This window comes from Streptopelia decaocto, assembly GCF_964273445.1.
Source record: "Streptopelia decaocto genome assembly, chromosome: 5".
Taxonomy (NCBI): domain Eukaryota; kingdom Metazoa; phylum Chordata; class Aves; order Columbiformes; family Columbidae; genus Streptopelia; species Streptopelia decaocto.
In genome coordinates, this window is record NC_138659.1 from 8,056,467 (window position 1) to 8,080,743 (window position 24,277).

Sequence of the window (24,277 nt, forward strand, 5' to 3'; positions counted from 1 at the left end):
GAAGAGATAGCTAAATACCAGCACTATATAGGATTAAACTCCAGTGTGAGTTCAGAAAACCATTCCTGTCTTTATGGCAGTTTATACAAAACCCTTGGAGTCAAACTCACCCAAACCATCCAGGATGGATGAAATAAAATGCTGTGGTCTCTCCCCAGTTTGACTCAACTTGAAATACTCTTGATGAGCTTAGAAAATTCTCAGAGAATTTTCAGAAATAATTAAAAAAAATTGGTTGCAGAGAATCCCACCAGCATGGTACATTTTTGTTCTGGAAGGGGAAAAAAAAAATACCCAAACACACCAGAAACATGCCTCTGATGATACAAAAGGGTGGTATGATGTAACTAGAGGGTTGTTCCAGGGAAATGTATTTAAACATTCACCAAGCCAGTTCCCCTATGGATGGGGAATAATCTGTCTCTCCATTTTAAAAGTGTTTTGTTAAGATCTAACAGAGGAAAATCAGCAAGCTGTAGGGGTTAGAGGAGCACAGAGGCCTCATGTACAACTCTGGCTTCTGCGAGAGCCCTCCTTGTACAGCCCAATCACCCACCCGCATGTTCACATCCCACCTACACCAGTCATTAAGCTCCCTAGAGTAGAATTCACCCAATCATCACGTGTGGAAAAAACACTTGATCATCACAAGTCAATTGCTATCAGCAAAGACCCAAAACACATCTTCAGGCAACACCTGTGTCCAGCTGTCCATTCTGGTCCCAACAAAGGTAACTGCTCCTGGTAGGGCAGACAGACACTGGACAATTCGCTTGTCCATCATACATCACAGTGAAAAGAGGTTAAAGAAAGAGCAGAGGTGTCATGAGGACATGTGGAAATCACTGCAAGAATCTGGAGATAATGTATTTTATTACTAATTTTATGCACATACAAACAGTGGCATGGGAGGCAGTCCTGTGTGCCAGGGGGATGTTTCTGGTAACAGCTGACAGTCTCATCAGTCCCTCCAACACAGGGAGGAGTCTGGGTATACTAACTGTATGACTACTCGCTCTTTTGACAAAAAGGAATAGTAAAAAGGCAGCCCCAAGGCCTTTGGACACTCATTAAGTTGATGAACAGAGGGGGAAAAACAAAACAAAACAAAACCACAACCAAAAAAAACCCACACAACACACACAACCAACCCAAACCAGGCAGCAATACAGATTCACCAACCTTTTCTTACACAGCACACCTCTAATGAAGCATTACTGAAAGATTAGCACTTAAATAGAGGAGTTCAGGACTTTGCATCTCCTAGGGCAGCTGACGTGGCAACGTTTCTGCATAGGTTTGTCTCAAACATAAGAACAGAGGGGAGAGGCCAGGAGGGCTCTGAAAGCTTGGTTTGTGGTTTTGCTGCAGCCTATTTTCAGCTGGTGTTTCTGATGGACATTGTGCTGAAGTAGTGGATTCAACATCTATTTTCAGGATCACAGACCAGCAGATTTTCCCCAGCAAACAGGAGATACTGCTCTGCGGTATGACCATCCCTTATTTCCATGCATTTCTTTGCAACGCCTGTCTACTCTTGCTTTTCCTCAAATATTATACGCAGCAAAGTATGCCAGCCAGATCGTGGCTTAAAAGTGACTTTCTGTAGATCAGGCTTCTGCAATCCCAAGTGAAACCTTACACAATACTCCCTAAAAGCCAAAATAATTAATTGTCTTCTCTGTGGCAACATCCACACAACCACTGGCAAATTCACCCCCTTGTATTTTGAAACACCTTCATTCACAAACCCAAGCACAGATGGCTGCATAAAACTGGGATACATCTCTTCTAATCACGGCAGGACTGCAGCAGCTCGGAGGATGCGTTTTGTTGCATTTTTTTCACGGTAGTTAATCATAGCTGTGTCACACACTTGTAACTGCAGTGAGTCCTCAATACAGCAGTGGGTAAACAAACATCACACAAACCAGCTCGCAGAAAAAGGGATGTGTGGCCTCACAGACAGCTTGCTCACGTGTTTTGACAAGTGCTCTCAAGAAAAACATTCCAAGCAGCGTTACATTTCTGCCAGAGCTTCTCAGAACATCAGTTACCCATTGAACGCTTGATGATAATCCTAATTTCAAGAACTGGGACTCTTCAGATGCAAACAGCATTAGCATTTGCCTTTGCAGTTACTAACCAAATGTTACACTAGCCCTTATTTCACAATTAAAAAAAAAGTTCAGCACATTATGTTTACAGTTCCTATAAATAACAGTGTTGAGGGAGCGAAGAACTTTTCAGAACAACTTATTTTCTGTGCGTCCATGTCCTCAAACAAGCCTCTGACATCCCTGCTTTGGGAACACAGATGATCCTCAAGTAAATTTCACACAAATTTAAATCTCAAAACCAGTAAAGAAACTAAATAACAAAACCCAGCATCCTCTAAAAAAAAAAAAAAAAGCAGACCAAATATACATAGCCTTGTAGTAGTTGTATTCTGCATCACCATTCAGAAGTTAAGTGAACAGAAACATTTCATGTAACACTCAGAGGGTGACTCTCTTCCCCACAAAAACAACAACAAATTGGATCTGCTTAGGGATCAAATTTTCAGCTCAGCTTCTCTCTGAAAGCTGAGCCTCCCTCCATTACTGCCAGCTTCTACTCAGGAGTAAAGCAAAGGTGAATTAATTTCAAGCTAAGAATGAATAGCTCATACAATGAAAAAAATAAAGGAATTCACAGTGTTTGGCTAGAATGAATATGAACACAAATCCAGGATTGTGTTGGTTTGTTTTTTTTTTTTTTAATAGTATTTAACCATGCTCTAAGACTGATGATGTAACATTAAATAGGGATTTAAGTTTTCTTTTACACACAGAACTCCATCATCTTATAACCCGCACAGCAGCAGCAAGTCAGCTCCACTGTTAGTTGTCTATGGATGGTACCTTTAGCCTGTACAAAGCACTAAAAAAAATAAAAACCTTGAGAAGCCACCTTGTCATTGTTCCTTATTGACCAGACAGTCCAATATTTAAAACAACAAAACAACCAACAGTGTACACCACCATATATTGTTATCCCACAGTATGAAGGTTCAATCAGCTGATAACCCTTGGAGCAGCATAGAATCCGTGAGAATCTGCAGGATCTCCTGCAGAAGGCTGGAGCGCAGCCTCAGCTCGGACAAGAACTGCAGTCTGCCTTCTGTCCTCATGCAGATGTCTCCCGTGGTTCTTCCCAGCTGGGACACAGCAGCTCTCACTTTTCTTCCCTTGCACTGCCTTCCTAGATTAGCCCGGTAATCTCTTCCTTCTCTTTTCCTCAGCTTCTTCACCTTCCTCCCAGCAATTCTCTGCTTTTGCCAACCTAAACAGAGTTAACACCAACCGGGGTGGGGTGTCTCTGCAGAGGGTTTGCTGTACGCTACAGCACAGAGCTGAGTGGTCTCATACGATGCTGCTGGAGCCCATGTCCTGTTCAGCACAGCTGCTCCTGCACTGTGGCTGTTCTGGTGTAGGACTGGGATGAACAGACAGTTGTGGTGAGGAACTTGTTGCTGCAGCACTCACCACTGTAGCTGCAGGTTTGCAGGACAAGGCAGAATTCACAGGAGACTGGCAACCCCGCTGTGCTGTCACAAATCTCTTGTCATTTCCTGGAGGGATCAGGGGTCAAAAAGAACAACTTGCAGCTTGCTCTTGTAGAGAAAGCCCAAAGCCAAGCTCAGTCAAAACCACACGGTCAGATAAAGTTTATTTACAAACTTCAGAATTAGTGTGCTGAAAAGCACCAGGACCACAGGCCCCAAAGATAGATCATCACCTCTTCACAAAGCATTACCAGGACAACCGTTGCAAGTGTTATAAACGCTTCTCTTTCCCTCTTTGGAGAGGGAACATAGCTGAATATCAACTCCCTGTGGCAAGTCCTGGATGTTCTTGTATCCTTCAACACGAGACAAGCTGCTGGCTGAAGTTTTGCTGTGTTTTCTGTGTGCAAAGAGCTTTTTGCAAAGCACAGCACTGCTCTACTCTAACAGTCTGCAGCCAACAGAATCAGTGAGCATCAGGAACACAAACCATCTGCTAGGGAAGCTGACACCATCACTTCCAGATGGGAGAAGAAATACTTTACAAGGGACACAGAAAGAGTGGGGAGTTGGAAGAAAACAGATCCCATCTTCCCTCCTATAGGACACCCTAAAGCCAGTCTCAAATGTCCTACACTAAAATTGTTATTTTCTTTTGCTCTTCTACTTCTCCTTACTATTACTGAGCCAAAGGTGAGTTCCTATCAGGGAGTCCTTGCGTCTGTTTCCCATTCAATCCTGAAACTGCCATGGTACATTGCGATTGCACTGCCCCCTCTGAACTGAATTCTAGTATTTAGAAGCTGTAACCACCTCTGGTTAAACAGATCAGCTTACATCACTGGCTCTAAATCAGCTTTGCTTCACCTCTTTTTCTGCAAGAGGCCAGGAAACCTGGATGTGATATGGCTCTAGTTCTTCTGGAGTGACATAGTCTGGAGCACAGCCCATCAGGTCACGTCCCCTGAAGGATTTAGGAAAAGCGATGACATCTCGGATACTTGGAGCATCAACAATGAGAGAGATCAGTCTGTCGAGTCCTAGAAGCAGAAAACAAACGGGTGAATCATTTGCATTATGGTGCTACATTACTTCCTCCAAGTCAGAAAAATCAGAAAGGTGGAGAGATAATATTACTAAGCTTAAGGAATAAAACTGAAGCAAATCAAGCAAAAAAATTAATCTCAACCAGCAGCAGAGAAACAGACTGGCCTCAAGAGCAGAAATGCTTCACAAAATAAAGCTTTTCAAGATCACAGAAAGTTCTGCAACACACCAAGGACTGCAGGACAGAGACAGTGCCTTTGCAAAGACAGCTTAACAAAAGCAGGGCAGCAAAGTGGCAGCAACACTGTCAGGGCTCTGCTCAACTGCTCAAACAAAGCTCTCGATCAAGCAGTTCTGGAGGACTACGTCTAGGAGGAATTAAAAAAGAACAAGAGCCTCTGGGTGACTGGATGGATGGAAATCACACTGGAAGACCACAAGTCAAAATGCCACCTTTGTTTTTTGTAGCCATTGGTTGGTTTGTTTTGGTGCAGGGTTTTGTTTGTTTTCTTTTTTAAAAACACACGCTTTCAAGGTTCTAGGGAAACAAAATCTGACATTATCCAAATTTAGTGAGCAAAACAGACAGGGAAGAAGGGAAGAGAGACTGAAGGAGAAAGCAAGGTCGTGGCAGTGAGCCAGGGGCATGAACCATGAAGTGCCATGCTGTCCCAGGCCTCTAGGCATGCAGTACAGCGATCCTGTTCTGAATGCACAGGAACGAGAACAGAGATGACCTAACCTTAATGCACATACTGTTTGTAGAACAGCAGATAAGAACCATCCTTAGAGCCACTAATAAGTGATTTGGTCCTTGCGTAAGAACTAAATCACACTAAGATGTTGGGCAGGAACAGCAAAATATTCTGCACTTGGTGCTGAGACCTCTGTTTCCTTCTACAAAGCTGCTACAGAGATGGAAGTGCTGTGTAAGCTCACACAGTGTTACCACGTTGGTGGTGTCAAACAGCAACACTATAACAGCCATGTCCATTAGCAGGAGACAATGCTTTTGCTAACAAGCACGAGGCTTGTTCCCTGAGATGTAAAATGCCAAAAAAAAAAAGTCATGAGAGACGTGCATCTGGAAAGCTACACAACACTTACCTAAAGCAATTCCTCCATGAGGTGGAGCTCCAAACTCCAAAGCCTCAAGCAGATGGGAAAGCACCTCAGAATCCTCCTGCAAAATTACATAAGTAGTGTCACTGACAAACAATGCTCTTCTTACTATCAACATAAGATGCAGGTATGATGAAGTCATCCAGCCCTCAGGGCTAAGACTTACCTTTTTTTATCTGAGAAGCACACAAGTGTTTCTTTCAGAATTTGAAGTGGATATTTAAACTAATTAATCCTTTAAATCTCCAAGAGAATACTAGAGTCATCTGTAGGCATTACCTTCAGCACTTTCTCCAGCACAAAACGCTGTTGTTCTGCACTATGAATTCTGATGGAGCCACCTCCAACTTCACTGCCATTCAGCACGAGGTCATAGTGCTGGCTACGGACCTGCAGGAAAATAAAGAACGAGCACCTCAGCAAGGCTGGGGCACAGCTGCATCTGCCACCAACCTGCACACAGACAGCAGAGACAGTGGGAACAAAGCTGTGACTAAACACTAAATACTAATGCTAAAACACTGCTCTCTCAGTGGTATGTTGCAGTTCAGGTACCAGCCCTATCAGAGACACAGACTGCTGCTGACAGAGGTGGGAACAGTACAAATCCTTTTGCAAAGTTCATAGAAACCTGAAGCAATATGGGGTGGATCAGAATATAAGATTCCTCCACTTAAGCAACTGTTTCCTATACGCTTCTTTTGCAGAGGCACACATGGATATTTACCACTCAGTGTAACCTGGAAGCCATTTCTTCCAGAAACATATAATATGTAGTCAGTAACATGAAACAACACCATTTTTACTGTAAAAACAGATTGTGCTTGCCCAGTTTCCCAGGATACACAGCTATAAGAGTGTCAGCATAAGCTGAAGAAGAAAAGGCTGCAGGGAGACCTTATTGTTGCCTTTCAGAACTTAAAAGGGCCTGATAAGAAAGATGTGGACAGACTTTTTAGCAGAGCCTGTTGCAACAGGACAAGGGGTGATGGTTTTTAAACTGAAGGAGGGGAGATTCAGGCCAGACACAAGAAAGAAATTTTTTACAATGAGGTTAGTAAAACACTGGCCCAGGTTGCCCAGAGAGGTGGTGGATGAACCATCCCTGGAGACATCCCAGGCCAGGCTGGACGGGGCTCTGAGCAACATGAGCTGGTGAAGGTGTCCCTGCTCATGGCAGGGGCTGGACTGGATGAGCTTTGAAGGTGCCTTCCAACCCAAACCCTTCTGTGATTCTATGATAAGTCAGTTACCTTTGTGGGATCAGAATAGAGGAGGTTGGTGTCTGAAGGGTGAGGAGCAGTGAAAGGGTGATGAGCAGATTCCAGTTCAGTCGGATTCTCTTCCTTGGGGAGGAAGAGTGGAAAATCCACCACCCACAGAAAGTGAAAAGTCGCAGGATCACGGAGCACCAGCCCAGCTGCCTCAAGGATGTCAGCACTCTCCAGCCGTAGGCTTCCTAACACAGAGCACTGCAAAGGAGAAGGGAGATAATAAGACAGAGCAATTTTACCAACAGGGAATTCACTCAAATATCAACCCAGGAAAGAGTGTTCCACAGAGGTAGTGTCACAGACAGCACCAGTTGCAATGCATTGTTGCCTTAAACACTTTTGCCTTGTCTCCTAAAAGACATCGCCTTCCTGCTGATGCAGTGGAAGCTCCAGGGTTTGACAAAGAAAGGCAAGTAAGGAGCTGGAAAGCTCATTTTCTTCCAAATGTTCCATCCTCACAGAACTCTCCTTGACTAACCTCAAGAGCTACACAAATGTGGATTAACTGGGGGAATACAGGTTAAGATTTGCACTTTGCACACAGAGAAGTAAAGGCATAGAAAGAGAATATGACAAAATTTTGGCTATAAAGCAAAGCACAACACCTTTCCATAAACCAATGCTTGTTTTAGGCAAACACAGAGAGGGGTAGGGATAGAATCGCCCATCACTGTTCCTAGTAAGCAGCTGTACAGCTGTGCTTCATTCTTGTCATCTGCTTATGGGAGACAAAATTAGCTACTTGACCTTGTTTTCCAATCTCTGTTTGATGCTTTAAAAATTAAGCTAAGGTAGGAGGAGAAGAGGAGGTGCTGATTTGCTCCTATTTTATATTTCAGCCTTCGTTTCAGTAACGAGTTATTCCCAGAATTTGACTGGAGGAAATAAAAACAATAGGTACATTTCATGCCTTATTTGCTGTTGCTATAGCTTCAGCTCCAGAGCAACACAGAATTAGATGATGACCTATTTTAATAATAAGAAGAATTAGACAGAGGTCAGATAACATCAGAGCCATCATCATCAACATTCAAGTCACACAGCTGCCCAAGAAACGCTTCCTACCACTTGCTTGTGTTCACCAGCAGCCAGCAGTACCACATCGTCCACCTGCATGTTCAGCGCTTGGATAAGCTCCGACTGCTGCTTCTCACCGAGAAACTTGGTAAGCAGAGACTTCAAGCTTCCATCAGGCCTGCAGATAATTTCCATGATTTCCTAAAGAAAGACAAGAGTATGTTCAGCCCAGTGCTGCCCTCTCTTGCCTTGAAGCATCACACGTTCAGGCACTGACTCTCAGCTATTAAAAGCTGCTCTTCTGCTTTACTCTGCCTGCAAGTGCCTTTATACACATTTTGTTATTCACCGTTTCCAAAGCCTCAGCCGTGTTTCTGTCTTACCTGGTTAAATTGGGATTTTGCAGAAGCCTTTAATGACTCCAAATCTTTATTTTTAAGGTACCTCTGGGGAAAGAGCAACAGGAGACAAATTAAACACCAGTAAAACATATGGAAAGCCCAATCAGGATTCAAATCTACAGAATGAGCCATTTCCAAACTTCTCAAGTTCTTTTCTTTCCAATACAAGTTCTTAGGAGGGCTGTGGAACAGGACAGGGCCCGCAGCACAAGGCACCAGCTGTGTGTCTTCTCCAAGGGCTCCTTTCAGGAAGAGGCCCCTCTAAGTTGCACATCTGGCTGCAGTTTTTCTCCCTGCTCACAGATCAGATGTATCTGGTGAGCACAGATTAGGCCAACTGCCCCCAGTGTGCAGGAACAAGATTGTAACACTGCACTGTTGATGGGGAACACACAGCTCAATTTGGAAGAACAAAGGAAAACTGACTGGCCTGATTATAACATGCAAAGAAATGCACTAAGTGAGCACCTGCATTAAGATCTTGATTTTTTCAGCTACTCTAAAGTTTAGAAGGGCTCGAGATATCACTCTTGTTTTGCTCAAATGCACACCTTAGTGCCCTCTCGTGGGAAGCTAGTAACTTACGTTTTGTGCCAGAATTAAAGGAATCCCAAGAGAAACCATAGTAAGAAAGTCCCATTCCCCAAGTAAAACTGAGTGACTAGTGGATTTTTTTTTTCCATACTGCCCAAGCTGCAAAGATACCATAGCCAGAATTAGATCTGCTTCCCTGCTAAAATAAATGGCTGTCTCAGCCTTCTATATCTGTTTTCAGCCCTGAATTTGGTCTGTGACATTTTCATTACGAGATGCGTATCAGAAGTCATCCTTGACAAAAGCAAGCTGAGAGGCATCCCTGTCCTCAAAAAACCTTGCAGTTCAGTTTGTTTTCTTCTGTTTCTGTCCTTCCTGAGAACAATATATTCTTCCCAATACTCGTTCATCTCCTTTTCCCTCTTCTAAACCCATTTAGCCCAACCTGACACCAATCACAACCAATCCTAAGTTCTCCAAAGGGCACTACTCCCCTAGTAATAGCAAAGAACACTTCCATACCAATGAAGGAATTCAAATTGGTATTTGATTTACTTCACATAAACCATAAGCAGTATGTAAAGGCATCACTTACTGCTCCCTGAGGGATACAAATGGCCTTGACAGTGCCACGTGGGTAACTGAGGGCATTCTGCACAAACTGAATGTCCAATCGTCGCAAAAAGTCACTGATATCCATTATCTGAGAGAGATCACAAGAAAAAGCAGTGGTGGTAGAAACATGAAGAAAAATGTCCTGCACCTGTGTCTTAACACCTTCAACACTATTCCCTGGAACATTGTTTCTTTGTTCAGTGAAATCAAATGGTTCACAAAGAAATAAATGTGGCCAAGCTGGAATAACCATTAGGAAGCTGAATGCTGCAGAAACAGAAATGCAAGACAGCCAGGAAAACCCAAGGTTGAGATGGTGACATCCCACCACAGTGGAGAGAGCTGCAATACGGAAACAGAACCCTGAAAAAAAGAATTCCTGAAGAAATCTAGCATGCTTTTGTGCTTTTTAGCACTGTTCCTCTTAATACATTTGTCAATATTCTTGGTTCATACTTTCATACTCTTATTTCATTTACAAAGAGCGTACACACACAACTGCGGGTGGTTATCTTGAAAACATCTTCAGGCAATAAAAAGGCTGGAGAAGCCTCTCCTGAAGCATCCTCACCAGGAATATGCTCTGGAGTGCAACAGACAAAAGCACCCGCAGTATCTGTGGATGCCTTATGGGCGTCTGTTCCTAAGACAGTGAAGATGCATTGCTTCCTAACACAATTATACATTATCTCTAAAATAAAATCTCCTTAAAACATATCTTTTCCCACAGCCAAATAAACAAACACTCTCTTCCTCAAGAGAGGAACACCTGTACAAAGCAGCAATGATGGGATAGACACTTTGGGAAAGCTACAGCATTAGGAACCCCAGCTAATCGTGTATACATGATCCAAACAAACATTATTAAAACACTAACAGAAAGGAGAAGCTGCGAGTTTCCAACGGGCAGACCCTCACCTTCATCCCAAAACGAGTATCTGGTTTATCAGTCCCATAGTCAGCCAGCGCCTCCTCGTACGTCATGGAAGGGAAAGGAGTCGTAATGCAGCCTCTTTCCTCAGGCCAGGAATATTGCAGAAGACCCTCTATCAACCTCTGGATCCCAGCCTGATCTACAAACGACATCTCTATATCTATCTTAAAATAGAAAACAAGAGGGGACATTCCACATTAGCTACAGGTTTTGCCTTTGCACTGCAAGTTACAGAAGCTTTTGGCTATAAAGTCAGCATAAAAAGAAACAATATGCTACATTAAATCATGGCATGACTGCATTACGCTGAGAGTGTGCTTAAGATGTCCCTACGGCACGATGACTCAGGACACAATCTCCTCAGAGAACTAAATGAGGTAATGATGACAAGGACAAAAGAAGCAGCCTCGAACGAACCAGGCTCACTCTGCCTGGAATCTCAAGGCTGAGGAACAGGACGCCCAACCCAGCAGGACAGGAGGAGGTGGCGTCGTCACACACAATCACTGCTGCAACGCAAGTCCCACATCCTCTGCACCTGGGACTGTACGGTCACCCCAGGACAGCAACCGCTTTGCGCGCATCCCACACTAACTTCAAGGAGCTGCGTTGATAAAACACGCAACAAACAACATTATATCCCCCCCAAGAAGCACAAGAGCTGGCAGAAACGGAGCCTTCAGAAAGGAAAACAGCTACAAGCTGTTTGGGGTGAGAAGGAGAGTAAAAGGCAGCATGGGCTGGTTACCTGAGTGAATTCTGGCTGCCTGTCAGGCCGTGAACCTTCATCCCGGTAGCAGCGAGCAACCTGGAAATACCTGCAACAGGACCTTTACTCAGGTGTCTATTTAAAGTATCGTAAATTAAACTGTGACTATAGAATTGATCCTTTAAAAAAACCAAGAGAGGTCTGTTCGCTTTGCAGTAATCCTAAGTATTTAAAGATTGCTCTTCAAAACACAAACCCCTTGGCAATAAATTCTTGGGAAAGTCTCTCAAACTTCACAGATCAAAGGAAGCAAACCCTGGATAAGACATGCAGAAAATAGAAGTCCAAAAAACTCTTACCTGTCCAGGCCTCCAACCATGAGGAGTTGCTTGAACTGCTGAGGACTCTGCGGCAGAGAGTAGAACTTGCCCGCTTCCCTCGAGGGCACAAGGAATTCTTTTGCTCCCTGGCATCAAAAAAACAGAGAAAAGCTTACACAGCTCAGCAAGTAAGAGGCTTCAGTTCCCCAACAGAGAAAGAGCAGACCTGAATATATTTAGCACACAGATACGCTGCTTGCCAAGGATTACTGGGGTTTTGACCATCTTTTCCCCTTCTCTTTCAGAAGACTCACCTCTTCCTCTTGCCCTGTTTTTTTTTCTTGCTCAAAACATTACAAGTGCATATGGAATGGCAAAAACATTGAGTTTATCAATGAGAACAAATGGATTTTGAAGAAAAGTTCACCTGAACTTTTCGTCTGAGCACCTGCACTAGAGACAAGCCATTTCCTACAATCACCCCACCTACAATCAATGCAAATTCTTCAAATGGAGCATCCTATCACATTTTTTCCTCCCACAGATTCTTTTGTTTGATAACACAAGATCACACTATAGCCTTTCCCTCCACTACAGGCTTACTTCACTTTAGGTACTTGTTTTCCAAACCTTTCTGCCCAAGTTGAATATGAGGGAAATCAGGAAGAGATTTAAATTTTTTTGAGAAGGCCAACAGAATCATGGCCTTGTTTCCACAGGCAGCCAAGCCAAATACTATAAAATTCAGCAGCTGATGTTTTAGGTCTGGACCTCTACCCTAGAAACTGTAGACAAGCCAGTGATGAGCTTGGGCTAGGTCCTTTTCTTGAAATCCGCCCCTGATCTGGCTGTGTTTGGGTTGGCAGGGAGGAATCTTTCCACCCTGTGAAGGAGTAGTTTTATTTCTTCCACCCAATCTACAACTGCTTCTGCTTTACAAATCCATCTCAGCTGCTCAGTCACTTGTACCAAGGTTGTGCCAGAGAATTGTGGCGTCACTCCTCTGAACATTAGGGACCTAATAAGCCTAAGAAATAACATTTTTTTGTGCTGCTGCCTGTCCCTGGCAGCAGAGCTAAGTGGAAGACAAGTCAACCCAATGCTTCCTCAAGTGACTCAAACTGAGCTGTATGAACAGGCCACAGCATCTGGAAATAACCAGTGGAGGGACTTTTTTCCAACATGTGGTAAAACTAAAACACTGCTCTAATCACCACTCTTGAAATCTGGGTCCACTTCTGCTTCCCTGACATTTCCTGTTCTCCATTGCTTCATGTGACACGTGGGCTTTAACCTCGGTTCATGTCACCGTTCAGGCCTAGCAACAAATGCAGCAGCAATTTGCAGAGCTGTTAAGGAAGGAAATACCTGACACATGAAGAGAGCCTTCTGCACAGCTGAAAATGACACCAAAACTCTGAAAAGACTACTGTGCTTTGTAAAGAGTACGGTATAAAAGCATCTTCCAGAGAGAAACTAAGAACTGATAATTTCTGAGCACTCAGCTCAAAGTACGAGTCAATTTTTCACACCTTTTCTACAGACTTTCTTCCATCCACCCAAGCAAGAGAAAATTGAAACACCGAAGTTTTGAGCAAGAGAGGTCAGCACAGCAATTAGAGCGTGATAAGTGAAATAAAACGCTAATGAAATGCACAATCTTTTCAGAGTTCTCTAGGAATAGCAGCAGAGACTACCCTTTTCAAGGTAGTTACAGCTTGACAGACTGCAAAACACCTTCGTTCACTGTCTTTTGCTCTCACTGAGCTCTGCTCAACTGTCAAATCCAGTCTAGTATCAACATCTTGGACATTTTTGCAGCAATTAGGTTAAATATATACAGGACTTAAGTCTCACACCACATCTAATGTAGAAACTGGACAGACTGTTATTGGGAGACTGGATTCTACAGCAGGCAGTCACACAGCCTCAGACACAGCTATTTTGCAGAATTAAATGCACAAATTCTAAGCTAACAACACAGCCCAGAAGAGCAAGAGCAACGGACCTGCTCTCCTCACTACAAAATCCCACTTGTACTGTACAAATGGCCATTTCCTCACAGTTAAAAAAATCTGTTAACCAACTAAATCCAAAAATATCCCCAAGTAGATTCTCCACCTCCTGCTCCAAGAGACTAAGGCATAACAATACACCATCCAATAAAGGGGTTCAAATGCAAGAACTCCAGGCATTAGCTGCACCAACAATTCCTGGGCTATAGCTCTTCTCTGTGATTATTTTTGAAATGAAAGAAAGGAATATAAACTCTGAAATTAAAATGCAGTAACCTACTAGTTAAGAGATAAGTGCTGGGGAAACAGTGCTTAGAGGAATTTTTTTGGTTTTATAATCTGGCTGTCCCAGGACAGGACTTACATTCAACATACAGTCTACAAGACAGAAGCTTTATTCATTTGAAGGTTTAAAATCAAGACACAAGATGTGACCTCTCCCATTTCACTCCCTCTACTTTTAAAAGGATCCATGTATCATATCAGAAACTTGCACAGGAGCTGTAACTTAGGGAACAGCAGTGAAGGCAGAGTGGCAAGTGACAATAATTCAACCACAAACTGCCTGTGCAATCATGGGAGGCCAAATGTGTTACTAACAGGATACGTACCCCTGGGGTTCTCTTAAAGAGCGTCGGAGTTTCTACATCCACAAACCCTGAGGAACAAACACATGCTTCAGACACGGAATTTGCTGAGAGGTGGGAGAACTAGTAAGACACAAAGTAGACTAGACTGGGCTTAGTCAGCAAAACAGCTAACCTAGCACAAAATGTAGCCTCTTCAAAATCTACAGGTTTTGCTGCTTCAAAGAACAACACATGTAATGACATTTAAAGGCTTTGAGCCATCCCAATGTCCCACCAGAACTGTTGATAACAGAGGACTCTACACAGGCTGAAAAACTGTTAATTCTCTGTCCATTTTGAACAAGGCTTTGCTTTTCCAAAAAGGACTTCCTGATTTTAAGGTATATGCATATAAGACCTATAAGAAATCCATCCCTTTGACTTGCCTCAAGCTGGGTGACCAAAAGAGGGAAACTACCTGCAAAAAGCATTTTCTCACTGGATAAAGCTCATTTGAAACAACTTGTTTTTAGCATGCTAAGAGATTTCAACATACTTGGCTCTTCAGGCCTGCCAACACCCCTCTAAAGACCTCACCACAAGCAGACATGTCTTTACTAAGTGGGACCAGTTTGGAATAACAAGTTGACTGGCAATGTCTCCTGTCTCCCAGCAACAGCAAGCAGAAGGGAGGGCTAAAGTGTTGTTTGCTGCACTCTGTTCTTCAACAATTTTTCTTACCATGGAGGTTACACAGATATTCCCGCATCCTCATGACTATCCGTGATCTCAGCCGCAGATTGTACTGCAACTGGAAGCTACGCAAGTCCAAGTAGCGATACTGCATCCGTAAGGCCTCTGATTTCTGGAGATAAGAGATTATTAGGATTAATAGACAAAAATTCAAATTGCATGTCCAATAAAGCTGCTCCTACGGTCACAGGACAAAAGAAGGAAGCTAAAAAAAATGCTGCTCTATTGCCACAACCCACCCCTTACCTACAGACTACACAGACAAATGTCACCCACTGAGGGTGTTTCTATGCATGACAATTATATTTAAAAAAATACCAAAACATTTACTGTTATAAAAGCTGCCTCAGTAAAGCTCAGGATTTCACTTCTCCTTATTCTCAGTCCACTGCAAGGGACTATAGCAATCCTCCTTGTGATTTTTAAGCAGAGGGGAGGTATAATACCTAGATCTAAAGGAGCAACTAAATGCTGATACATCCTGATTACAGACAGGAAAATTAAAGTGGCGTGGATGACGGGAATTGTCCAGGGCCTGTAACACAGAAGGAAAAGGACCCAGTTCTCCCAATTCCAACACGTATGTATCAGTCACAGCTTCAATGGCACAGAGAGTATCTTCAAATTAACATTGATGCCTTTGGTACACCATGGAGCCTCCACTAAAACTAAGCTGTTTTAAGACTCTGCATTTACAGAGGAAGAAAATCCTCTGGCTGACCAGCTACTTGTCCAGGTAAGGCTAAGCATTCTTGCCTTCAAACACAGCAGTGCACAGGCAGGTTCTGTTCCACATTCTCAAAAACACCAGCATAGCCTAATTTCTCTCACTCTTCTCTTTACCATCTGTTCTTACAGTGATATTTGCAAACCCCTGTGCACTGGAATCATTGAAGCCTTGTTTTCTGCTTAACTCTAATTAGAAATATACGCTCGCAGCTAACACACAGCACCCCTATTTTAAATAGTCCTTCCCCCAAAGCAGAGCTGGTAGAACTAAAGTTCTAACATGTTTTGCCGTTACCCTGAGCAAATTCCAAATTTACTGAAAAGCCACCACTTTGGTAAAAAAAATAATAAGAAAACACACAGAAACCTTGATAAAATCCTTGATTTCAAAAGGTAGCTTCTTGCAGGAGTTTAGAATCTCTGCAGTCTCTGCCTTCACTTCAATATCCCCTGTTGGCATTTTCTAGAGAAAAAAAAAAGGCAAGAAAAAAAAAGATTCAAAAATTAAGGAAAACAAATAGGAAAAGGTATTTCACAGATGGTGAGGGGAAAAAAAGAAACCCATGTGATTATCCTCCCTGTCTTATAACATAGTATAACTTAGAGAACTTCTCTCAAGGACACATTTCTCCTAGATTTCCATTCTGTTCAGAAAAACACAAGTCCCCTCACTAAAGATGGCATTTTCTTTCCCAGTAGCACACTGATCTCTACAAGAAGTATAATTACTTTTCCTTCGGCTTCTCCTTGAAGGACATGCTGAGCACAGAGGAACAGGCAGGCACAGACCTTTGGACAAAATACCAGTTCCATTAGCTTCAATGAAACCAAAGAGCATACATTTTAGTGTGCATTAGCAGCATCACCATCAATCCTTAATACAAGTCAAAAAAAGGCAGCTTGTGAGGAACTTCTCAGAACCCCCAGTTCTGAACACCAGTTCTCAGAACTAGTCGTCTTTTTCTTAGATCCCAGGGAGAACAGACAGCTTCCCCACTTAGCATCATGCTACTTGAGAGCTCATTCAATCCTACAGAACTCTTTCTATTTACAAGAGGAAAGCACCTACAACCTTCCAGCAAAATGATAAATGATTAAAAGAAATAAAAGCATGGCTCAAAGCTTGCATTCTTTATGGACATCTATAAGGAGTAAGAGAAAAAAAAAAATTACGGTCATTAATCCAGATTCTCTTTTTAGGCCTGACAATGATGGGGTACATACAATCCTGACAGATTAATCTACGGCTGTTTCAATGAGAGCTGAGGAATGCATAACGTTAAAAAATGATTCAACCTCTGTTTCCCATACAAAGAGAACAGCAAAATCTATTCTGAGCGAGAAACAGGTCATCACATGCTGTGGAACCTGTGATGACAATACTTATTTTCAAGAAAAATAAATTACCTCAACCACACTTTGAAAGCCTGAAAAAGCCATTATCCTTTCAAAGGGCTGGAATATAATTTGATTTGTGGGTGTCTCTAATGTGCTTTGAGGTTCTCCTAAGTGACATGTCATAGCAGTTATTTCACCTCCCATTATCTGAGGATAGGCTGTCACACACCCAGAAGCCATGGCAAAGCTTCGACACAAAAACCACCATAATCCCACTAATAATGTGCTCTTTGCCACAAGGAATAAAAACATCGAGAGACCCCAACATCCTCACCAGATTCTCCTGGCCTGGGGGCCGAGGGGACACAATTCCAGTCACTCGCACAACAGACTCCACTGGGGCATTAGACAAGAGCTGCTTCACATGGGAATGTGCCTACAAGAAGATGACAATGTCTCACAAAAATTCAAAGAACAGGACAAAGACCCTCATTTCATAATGGCCCATTTAAACCCAGGATCACTCCTCATAACCCAGAGGAAACAGGATTAATGTTTCTCTTGCAGTGTCAGACCAGGGTCCTCATAATACTTAAGTCTTATTGTGAGGCAGAGCACCCAGTCCGACAAAGTACTTCGTTCTCCCTGCCCTGTCTATTGGACCCAAACTACCAAACAAAAGGAAAAAAAAACAACAACTAGGGACCCATATTTTGGTAGCACTTACCTCATCCTGTGGAATGATGACCTGGGTCAGGCCCTGGAAATCCCTCAGAACCAGAAACAGGCCTTGTCTGATCCATGCAAAACACAAAAGGAAAAAGCTTTTTTCAATAATTCAGAAGTCTTTTGCTTTTTATGCCAAAGCACATGGCAACTAACTACTTTCTGTACCGTGTGACTGAGCTCAAAGCACTTCCAAGGAATGTACCAACAGACACTTTTCCCACATCTGAATCTCATTTGAACAATTTGTTTCACATTTTGCCCAGCCACAAACAACAATGTGCAAATAACTGTGAGAGGCAGGATTTTAATTTGAACATTATTTCATATTGAATGGGGATTCACAACACGTGCAATTTCTTGCTGGGAAACACTGTCCAGATAAACAGAATCACACAGAATCACAGAAAGTTAGGGATTGCAAGGGACGTCAAAAGCTCATCCAGTCCAATCCCCCCACCGGAGCAGGAACACACAGATGAGGTTACACCGGAAGGTGTCCAGGCGGGTTTGAATGTCTGCAGAGAAGGAGACTCCACAACCTCCCTGGGCAGCCTGTTTCAGTGTCTGTTACCCTCACTGCGAAGACATTTCTTATGAGCAATAAAACTGAACTACACATGGATACAAAAAAACAGTCCAACCCCAAAACAAGAAAGATAACATTGGTCCCATAAAAAGTTTCACATGAACAATCCACACGTCTAGACCCAGAATCACAAATCTTGATCTCTTCAGCTGCAGTAGAGACAGCTACCATTGTATTCAATCCATCAAGAAGCTGTCAAGTGGAACACGCTCTGGCTGTCTTTAAAAGCAAGAGCACAACCATCAAATTGCAACAATGTTAACTCTGTTTCCTGAGCTCCATGGATGCCTGTTCAAAGATGAGATACTCAAAACCTCCTAATAAAAAAAAAATCCATGTAGAGCATCACTGCAGAACAACACTGGATAAAACCCAGCCTCTCTAGACTGTAAAATGCAAAAAGGCAACTTTTGATACTAAATAATTTCAAAGCCACAGGAGTTATCTTCATTTTACAAGCACATATCCAAGATCAGAATATTTTGGAGTAGTGTCCATGCTGTACACAGACTTGCTTTTCACCCTACACTTATAAAATGTCCAACTCCACTGGAGTTATTATATCATATCACTTATAGCAAAGTGTTGAAATTAACACTTCATCCTTTGCTTACTACCTTTCCTTAGTATTTATTTTTAAAGCAAGGCTTGTATACTTTTAAACTGCATAATTAGATGCTGTAGTTGAAAAGACAAACAACACTGCTTGCTTAAAATTTAATGACACTATTTAAAAAGAAATTATTTGCTCACAGCTGTTAGAATTGCTATAAATATGTTACTCATTTTCTCTCCTATACAGTGAGGATAATAATATTTAATTGCTTTACAGAGTTGTAATAAGGAACAATTAACACATGTATGAAACTCTGAAATTTTAAATACTGATCTGGCATGGTTCTCAACTGTTTTAGTCACTTCAGAAGTGCCTGCTGCAGAATATTAAAAGATAGCCTGAAGCATTAAAAAACGAGCATTTGAATCCAGGCCTAGAGCACACATGGGATCCGGCAAACAAGCATCTCCATGTTCACCTTGGTTCGTATTTACCTTTGGTACTGAATCCATCCATACAGTGTGACCTCTTGTCCCACGTGAGCAGAACGCAGCTCTCCACAAGTGTTGGTCCGAGTGACAAAGCTATTGAAGTCTTGAATAAAAACAATAAATTATTTTGTGGCTTTTGCAGACAAACAAGACAGAACAGCTACAGAGCTCCCCAAACACCAATACAGGCATCTACAAAGAAATAGCTTCATATATCCCCAGTACAACTACTACGACGGCAGGACACGCATAGCACAAAATTATTCTAAACAATTTAAGAGGAATGATTTCTATATCTCTGCCAATCTTTCATACAGAAATCTGAACACAGCCTTGCTGCACACTTCTACCCTGCAAATTCCAGGGGCAGGAGAAGGGAAGGCTGCAGATCAGTCTTGAGGCACGCCGAGCATTCCACACTCAAATCTAGAAGACACAGCAGCAAAAGGGCTTGACAAGCTCAGACTAAAACATATGGACACCCCTCACATTGGTGTGAATTGAACAGCTTCCTGACTCCAATTAGCGGTAAAAGGCCTGAACCATGATTACAGACTTTCCACAGACCCCAACATGCCCAGCATCAGGACTTAGTTATAAAACTAAGCACGCTACTTACAGAACATGCCAGAGTTTCAGCTTGCAAGGAAAAATTTGCAGGATGCCATTACCTAAACATTTATATGTGTGTATAATTATATGAACTTGTCTTCCCACCTACATCACAAGCTAAAGGCTGTAAAGAGGAGAGGGCACAGTTTGTTTTCATGTTAGGCACTCAGCTCCCCCTGTTGTTTATAAGTTGTGTGCTACGCAAAAAAAGACGGTGGGAAAAAGCAAAGGCTCAGGAATTTAAAAAGAGGAAAAAAAAAAAAAGTTGGACAATCTGGTTTTAATATACTTTGAATCACAATTCACTGTGATGCCAAAATAAAAAAATGCATACATTTGAAGAAACGATCACAGAATATCAGGTCGAAAGAAAGCAGAAGGACCACCTGATCCAAGCTTTCTTGGCAAAAGCCCGGTCTAGACAAGCTGGCCCAGCACCCTGCCCAGCTGAATCTTGAAATTATCCAACGCTGGGGAACCCACCACTTCCCCGGGGAGATTATTCCAACATCAGCATGAAAATCTTCCCTCTTGTGTCAAACCTAAATCTCCCAATAGCAATTTGTAAAGAGCGTGCTTTTAACCTCCTGCACAGACTACTCTCACCTGGGTCCCCAGAAGAATAAAAACCAAACCCCAAAGCCCGTGGGAGCCGGTGGGGACAAGACACACGGTTCTGTCTCACCTGGAGCCACCGGGGCCGAGCCGGCCCGGTGCAGGGCCCGCCCGAGGCCCGGGGCCCGGGCCCACAGCCGCAGCAGGCGGGGAAGGGCCATCGCACAGCGTGGGGACAGGCGGGACCGCCGCACACGCTCAGGACAGGGCCACGGGAAGGAAAGCGCCAGCCGCCGCCTCTCCCCGCGGGGAGCAGAGCCCGAGGGCCAGGAAGGCCCAGCTGCAGCAGGCGAGTTACGTCCCGGCAGAGCCCGCCTCTCCCCGAGACGATCGCCTCACGCTGAGCCGCGGCAGACCGCCCACACACAAGGAACTCGGCACCACATTCTTTCTCCTTCCCCCACTTCCGCCCGCCGCAAATATGGCGGCTGCGGCGGCGTCCCGCCCAGCGCGCCGCGGGGGCTGACGGGAAGGGCGTTCAAAAGACGCCCGGCGGGGAGCGGCGCCGGGCCCGTGATGGAGTCAGCGGCGGACGGGCCGGGGCAGCCGCGACCCAGCACCGGGCGGCCGTCCTGGGGGCTGCCCTTCGGAAGGGCGCGCAGGCGCTCCGCGCTCAGCCCCAGCAGCCGGCTGCTCCCGGCGCCGCGGCGCACGCAGGTGAAGGCCGGGGCGGCGGGGGTTGCGGTGAGGCCTGCCCGTCCCCTCAGCCCAGGCAAAGCACTCCCCGTTTGTTGGCTTTTAATATTAACGTCTTAGCTTTTTTGTTTTAGGAAGACACCCAGAGAACGGCGTTTCTACTGCGCAAGCAATGGGCCTTGTACAGCGTGACTCCCCTGTACCGGTTCTCCGAGGCTCACCTGAGGGATTATTCGCGGCTCCTCAGCGCCTTCTTCGCCGCCGAGAAGAAGAAGGGGCTGGCGGTGGAGATCGGGGGTGAGCTGGACATCAAAGTGTCTGTCACCAGCCTCCCAGACCTGAAAGGCAGCGACCGAGACCAGGCAGCCATTCTTGTGCAGGTAAGGAGCCTTCACAGCAGGTCTGGTAGTTATTTATAATTAGTTGATCAAATCAGAGTAAAAGGAGCAATTGTCTAATATTGTAGCTCAGCAATCCATTTACTGCAAGGGCTTGGACAGGTAATTTAACTTCTTGGGTAAAATGGGTATAATCCTATCTCCTGGCCATAGCTCAAGTCTAATATTTCTGAAATGTTTGCCTGAAGATGCTACTGAACTGTCAAGTTCAGCAGGGCAATGGTTACAGGATGTACCATGGGTTGGCTCTTCTTAAGCAGCATACACTCTGATTTCAGGACTGTTCCTAATGATGTAAAAAGTGTTTTTCCTGCTGTTTTCAACAGAATTGCATGTGTCTTTCAGAGATGTAATGAACAGACCAAATAACTGTATGAGCTTTAAAGAATGTTGTATATGAGGTCCTGAAAAAAAAGTCTTCTACCAAACACCTGAACTTATAAAATAGAAAACATCTGACTAAAAAAAAAAAATAATCAAATGTTTCTTTTCCCTGTCTCAGCTTTCCTCGAGATCATCAACCTCCGCAAAAAACTCTGAAGAGAAAGTGGTATGGTCGGGCTGGTTCTGCTGTGTGGCTGGAGATGAGCTTTCTGAGAACTTGCCAGAGGCTTTCACTTGTTTACCTCTATTCCTTGTCAACGGGGCAGAGAGTAACACGGCCATTGTTGGAACCTGGTTTCAGAAGACTTTTGACTGCTGCTTCCGCCGTTTGTCCCTCAGCCCTTTCAATCTCAGTTGGATGGCAGCCATGTGGACTGGATGTAAAGTAGACAAACCCGCATCTGCGACAGAACTTGTTTTCTCTGTCCCCCGCCTGCCCCATCCTCTGCATATTTCGTACGCCATTAATCTGGAGGATGCCCAAGCTCTGTGGGATACAATCCAAAAAACTCCAGGAGAGATCACTCAAGAAGAGGTGGATGTGTTTATGGACTGCCTTTATTCCCACTTCTACAGACACTTTAAGATCCACTTGTCAGCCACAAAACTGGTGAAAGTTTCTACAGCAGTTGCCTCAGCACACTGTGATGGGATTATAAAGGTGAGGTTTTAACCCATGCTGGACAAATAAAATAGCTGTACCTGTCTAGAAATGCCTTGCTTCTGAAACTTGAAGGTATCATGTTTCTTATGTTTAATTTTCTACAAGGACTTGTTAAACCCTCAGATTTTATTAGTCATAATTAGTTCTGGAGTTGGGACAATTATCAGTACAATATTTTACTACTATATTGCATCAAAAGCTACTAGCCCTAGTCTTGGGCCAGAAATAGGTGTATTAGCTGTGGTATAAACAGGAAAGTTTATTTGCCCGGTGGCCAAAACTTAGGCTTAAAAAGATCCCAAACTTAGTCAAAGATATTAAAAAAGTAATAATTAGCTTTATAGTATTGCAGTTATTAAGACACAAAAGACAAATATAATTATCCTGCTATATAAAGATAACTGGTGCATGGGTGAGCTAAGAGCCAGAAGATCTTAAGAGTGAAAACATCTTCCTTAAAATGAATTCATTGGTAACCCTTTTCACAAAGGTGCTGTCTCCCTATAGAGGTATCTGTAATATGCTTTAAAACCATGGAAGATTAATTCTTCCTGAAGTTTCTTCAAGGAATACAATACAGTCTTCCAAGTTAAATAACAGTTTGTGTAATGCAATTGCTTAAATTTAGTCTACGATGTACGGACTTCACTGTTCTGGGTACAGAGGATTTTCATTTTGACATGCATTTTTTCTTTTTTACAGTTTCGCCAAAGTCAATACCTAACTGGAGTGCTGATGCTCCTGACAGAACTAGCAATCTGTCAGATACAGTGAGACTCGTTTCAGCAAATCTTCACGTTAAAAAGGCTTGCTATTGGAAGATGTATACTGAGAAACCGATTGTAAACTCATTCCTGCGGCATCTTCTTTCCTTTTGTCCTGGCTGTCCAGAGTTGGACTTTCGAACTCCTGCACTCATCCCCATACCTTGCTGTAATTCAACGCTGCACACAGAGAAGACATGCAGCTGTTTTGCCCTAAAGCAGCAGCTAATAGAAGTTTGTATCATAGTCACTCCGTTCATTTCTGTGTAGTTATCAGCCAGGGGCTAGGAGATGAACTCTGCAAGTTCTTGGATGTTGCTTATTGACAGGTCTGTTGTTTCTAGTTGAGTTTTCACTGAACTGGATAGCTTAAGCTATACAGACCTTAGCCTTAGCTAAACAGTGACTAGTCTTGGGCCAGTCTAAATGCAAAGTCAAGCTCACTGCAGAGAAGGTGCATGCTCTACAACCCAGGGCAGCAAAATCCATGTCTGTCTTTCTAGCTCACTGAGGCCAGATGGTAAAGTGTTCATTGACATCCCAGTTGGGCTGAGATGAACAGCACAAGACTGACAAGTGCCTTTTGATCCTCTCAGACACATTAATACATAGGAAACTGAGGTCTGTGTATGCATTAGTTATTTGCTATGCTTTGCCTGATATTTGTTGTCTTGGATGTGATCTTGTAGGCCAGAGAATGCTTGGAGTTGGAGCTAGGGATGCTAAACTTTTATATTAGATCTATCCCTTGTACAGCAGGTAGGAGTTCAGAGAGCTAGAGCAGAGTGCCTGGCTACAACCGAAAGGGGCAAGAAAGGAAGTAGAATAAGTACATGTAAAATGTTACGATTTTTGTATCACAGTACTAAATAAAGACAATATGTCATCTTTTGCTAATAGATTGGTCTTAAGCAAAGT

The 24,277-nt window shown here is 43.4% G+C and overlaps 2 protein-coding genes across 3 annotated transcripts; one reads left to right on the forward strand and one right to left on the reverse strand.

The window, feature by feature from the left end:
* Nucleotides 1-854: 854 nt before the first annotated feature.
* Nucleotides 855-20,714, reverse strand: DARS2 (aspartyl-tRNA synthetase 2, mitochondrial). Of its 2 annotated transcripts, XM_082054036.1 has the most exons (17): nucleotides 20,584-20,714; nucleotides 19,290-19,389; nucleotides 17,652-17,718; nucleotides 17,259-17,360; nucleotides 15,954-16,049; nucleotides 14,846-14,969; nucleotides 14,147-14,193; nucleotides 11,560-11,666; nucleotides 11,240-11,309; nucleotides 10,476-10,655; nucleotides 9,538-9,645; nucleotides 8,391-8,453; nucleotides 8,056-8,208; nucleotides 6,970-7,188; nucleotides 5,996-6,106; nucleotides 5,702-5,777; nucleotides 855-4,587 (listed from the first exon to the last, which is right to left on the reverse strand). In XM_082054036.1, exons 1-17 carry the CDS (start codon nucleotides 20,672-20,674, stop codon nucleotides 4,400-4,402), a joined length of 1,902 nt encoding a protein of 633 aa, XP_081910162.1. In that variant the 5' UTR covers nucleotides 20,675-20,714; the 3' UTR covers nucleotides 855-4,399. The 2 variants fall into 2 exon arrangements, with proteins under 2 accessions (XP_081910162.1, XP_081910163.1); XM_082054037.1 differs by lacking the exon at nucleotides 9,538-9,645.
* A 311-nt stretch (nucleotides 20,715-21,025) lies between these two features.
* On the forward strand, nucleotides 21,026-24,256 carry CENPL (centromere protein L). Its single transcript, XM_082054050.1, has 4 exons — nucleotides 21,026-21,170; nucleotides 21,284-21,529; nucleotides 22,050-22,592; nucleotides 23,298-24,256. The coding sequence occupies exons 1-4, from the start codon at nucleotides 21,030-21,032 to the stop codon at nucleotides 23,367-23,369; spliced, it is 1,002 nt and encodes a 333-aa protein (XP_081910176.1). The 5' UTR covers nucleotides 21,026-21,029; the 3' UTR covers nucleotides 23,370-24,256.
* Nucleotides 24,257-24,277: the final 21 nt, after the last annotated feature.

Bases quoted from the DNA above. Each gene is read 5' to 3' on its own strand.
- DARS2 (XM_082054036.1), bottom strand. From the start codon at position 20,674: ATGGCCCTTCCCCGCCTGCTGCGGCTGTGGGCCCGGGCCCCGGGCCTC. The intron at 11,667-14,146 runs GTACGTATCCTG...TTTTGATGCCAG, and splicing joins TCTTTAAGAGAACCCCAGGG to GGAGCAAAAGAATTCCTTGT. The intron at 11,310-11,559 runs GTAAGAGTTTTT...GTCCTGTTGCAG, and splicing joins ATGGTTGGAGGCCTGGACAG to GTATTTCCAGGTTGCTCGCT.
- CENPL (XM_082054050.1), top strand. From the start codon at position 21,030: ATGGAGTCAGCGGCGGACGGGCCGGGGCAGCCGCGACCCAGCACCGGG. The intron at 21,171-21,283 runs GTGAAGGCCGGG...TTTTTGTTTTAG, and splicing joins CGGCGCCGCGGCGCACGCAG to GAAGACACCCAGAGAACGGC. The intron at 22,593-23,297 runs GTGAGGTTTTAA...TCTTTTTTACAG, and splicing joins ACTGTGATGGGATTATAAAG to TTTCGCCAAAGTCAATACCT.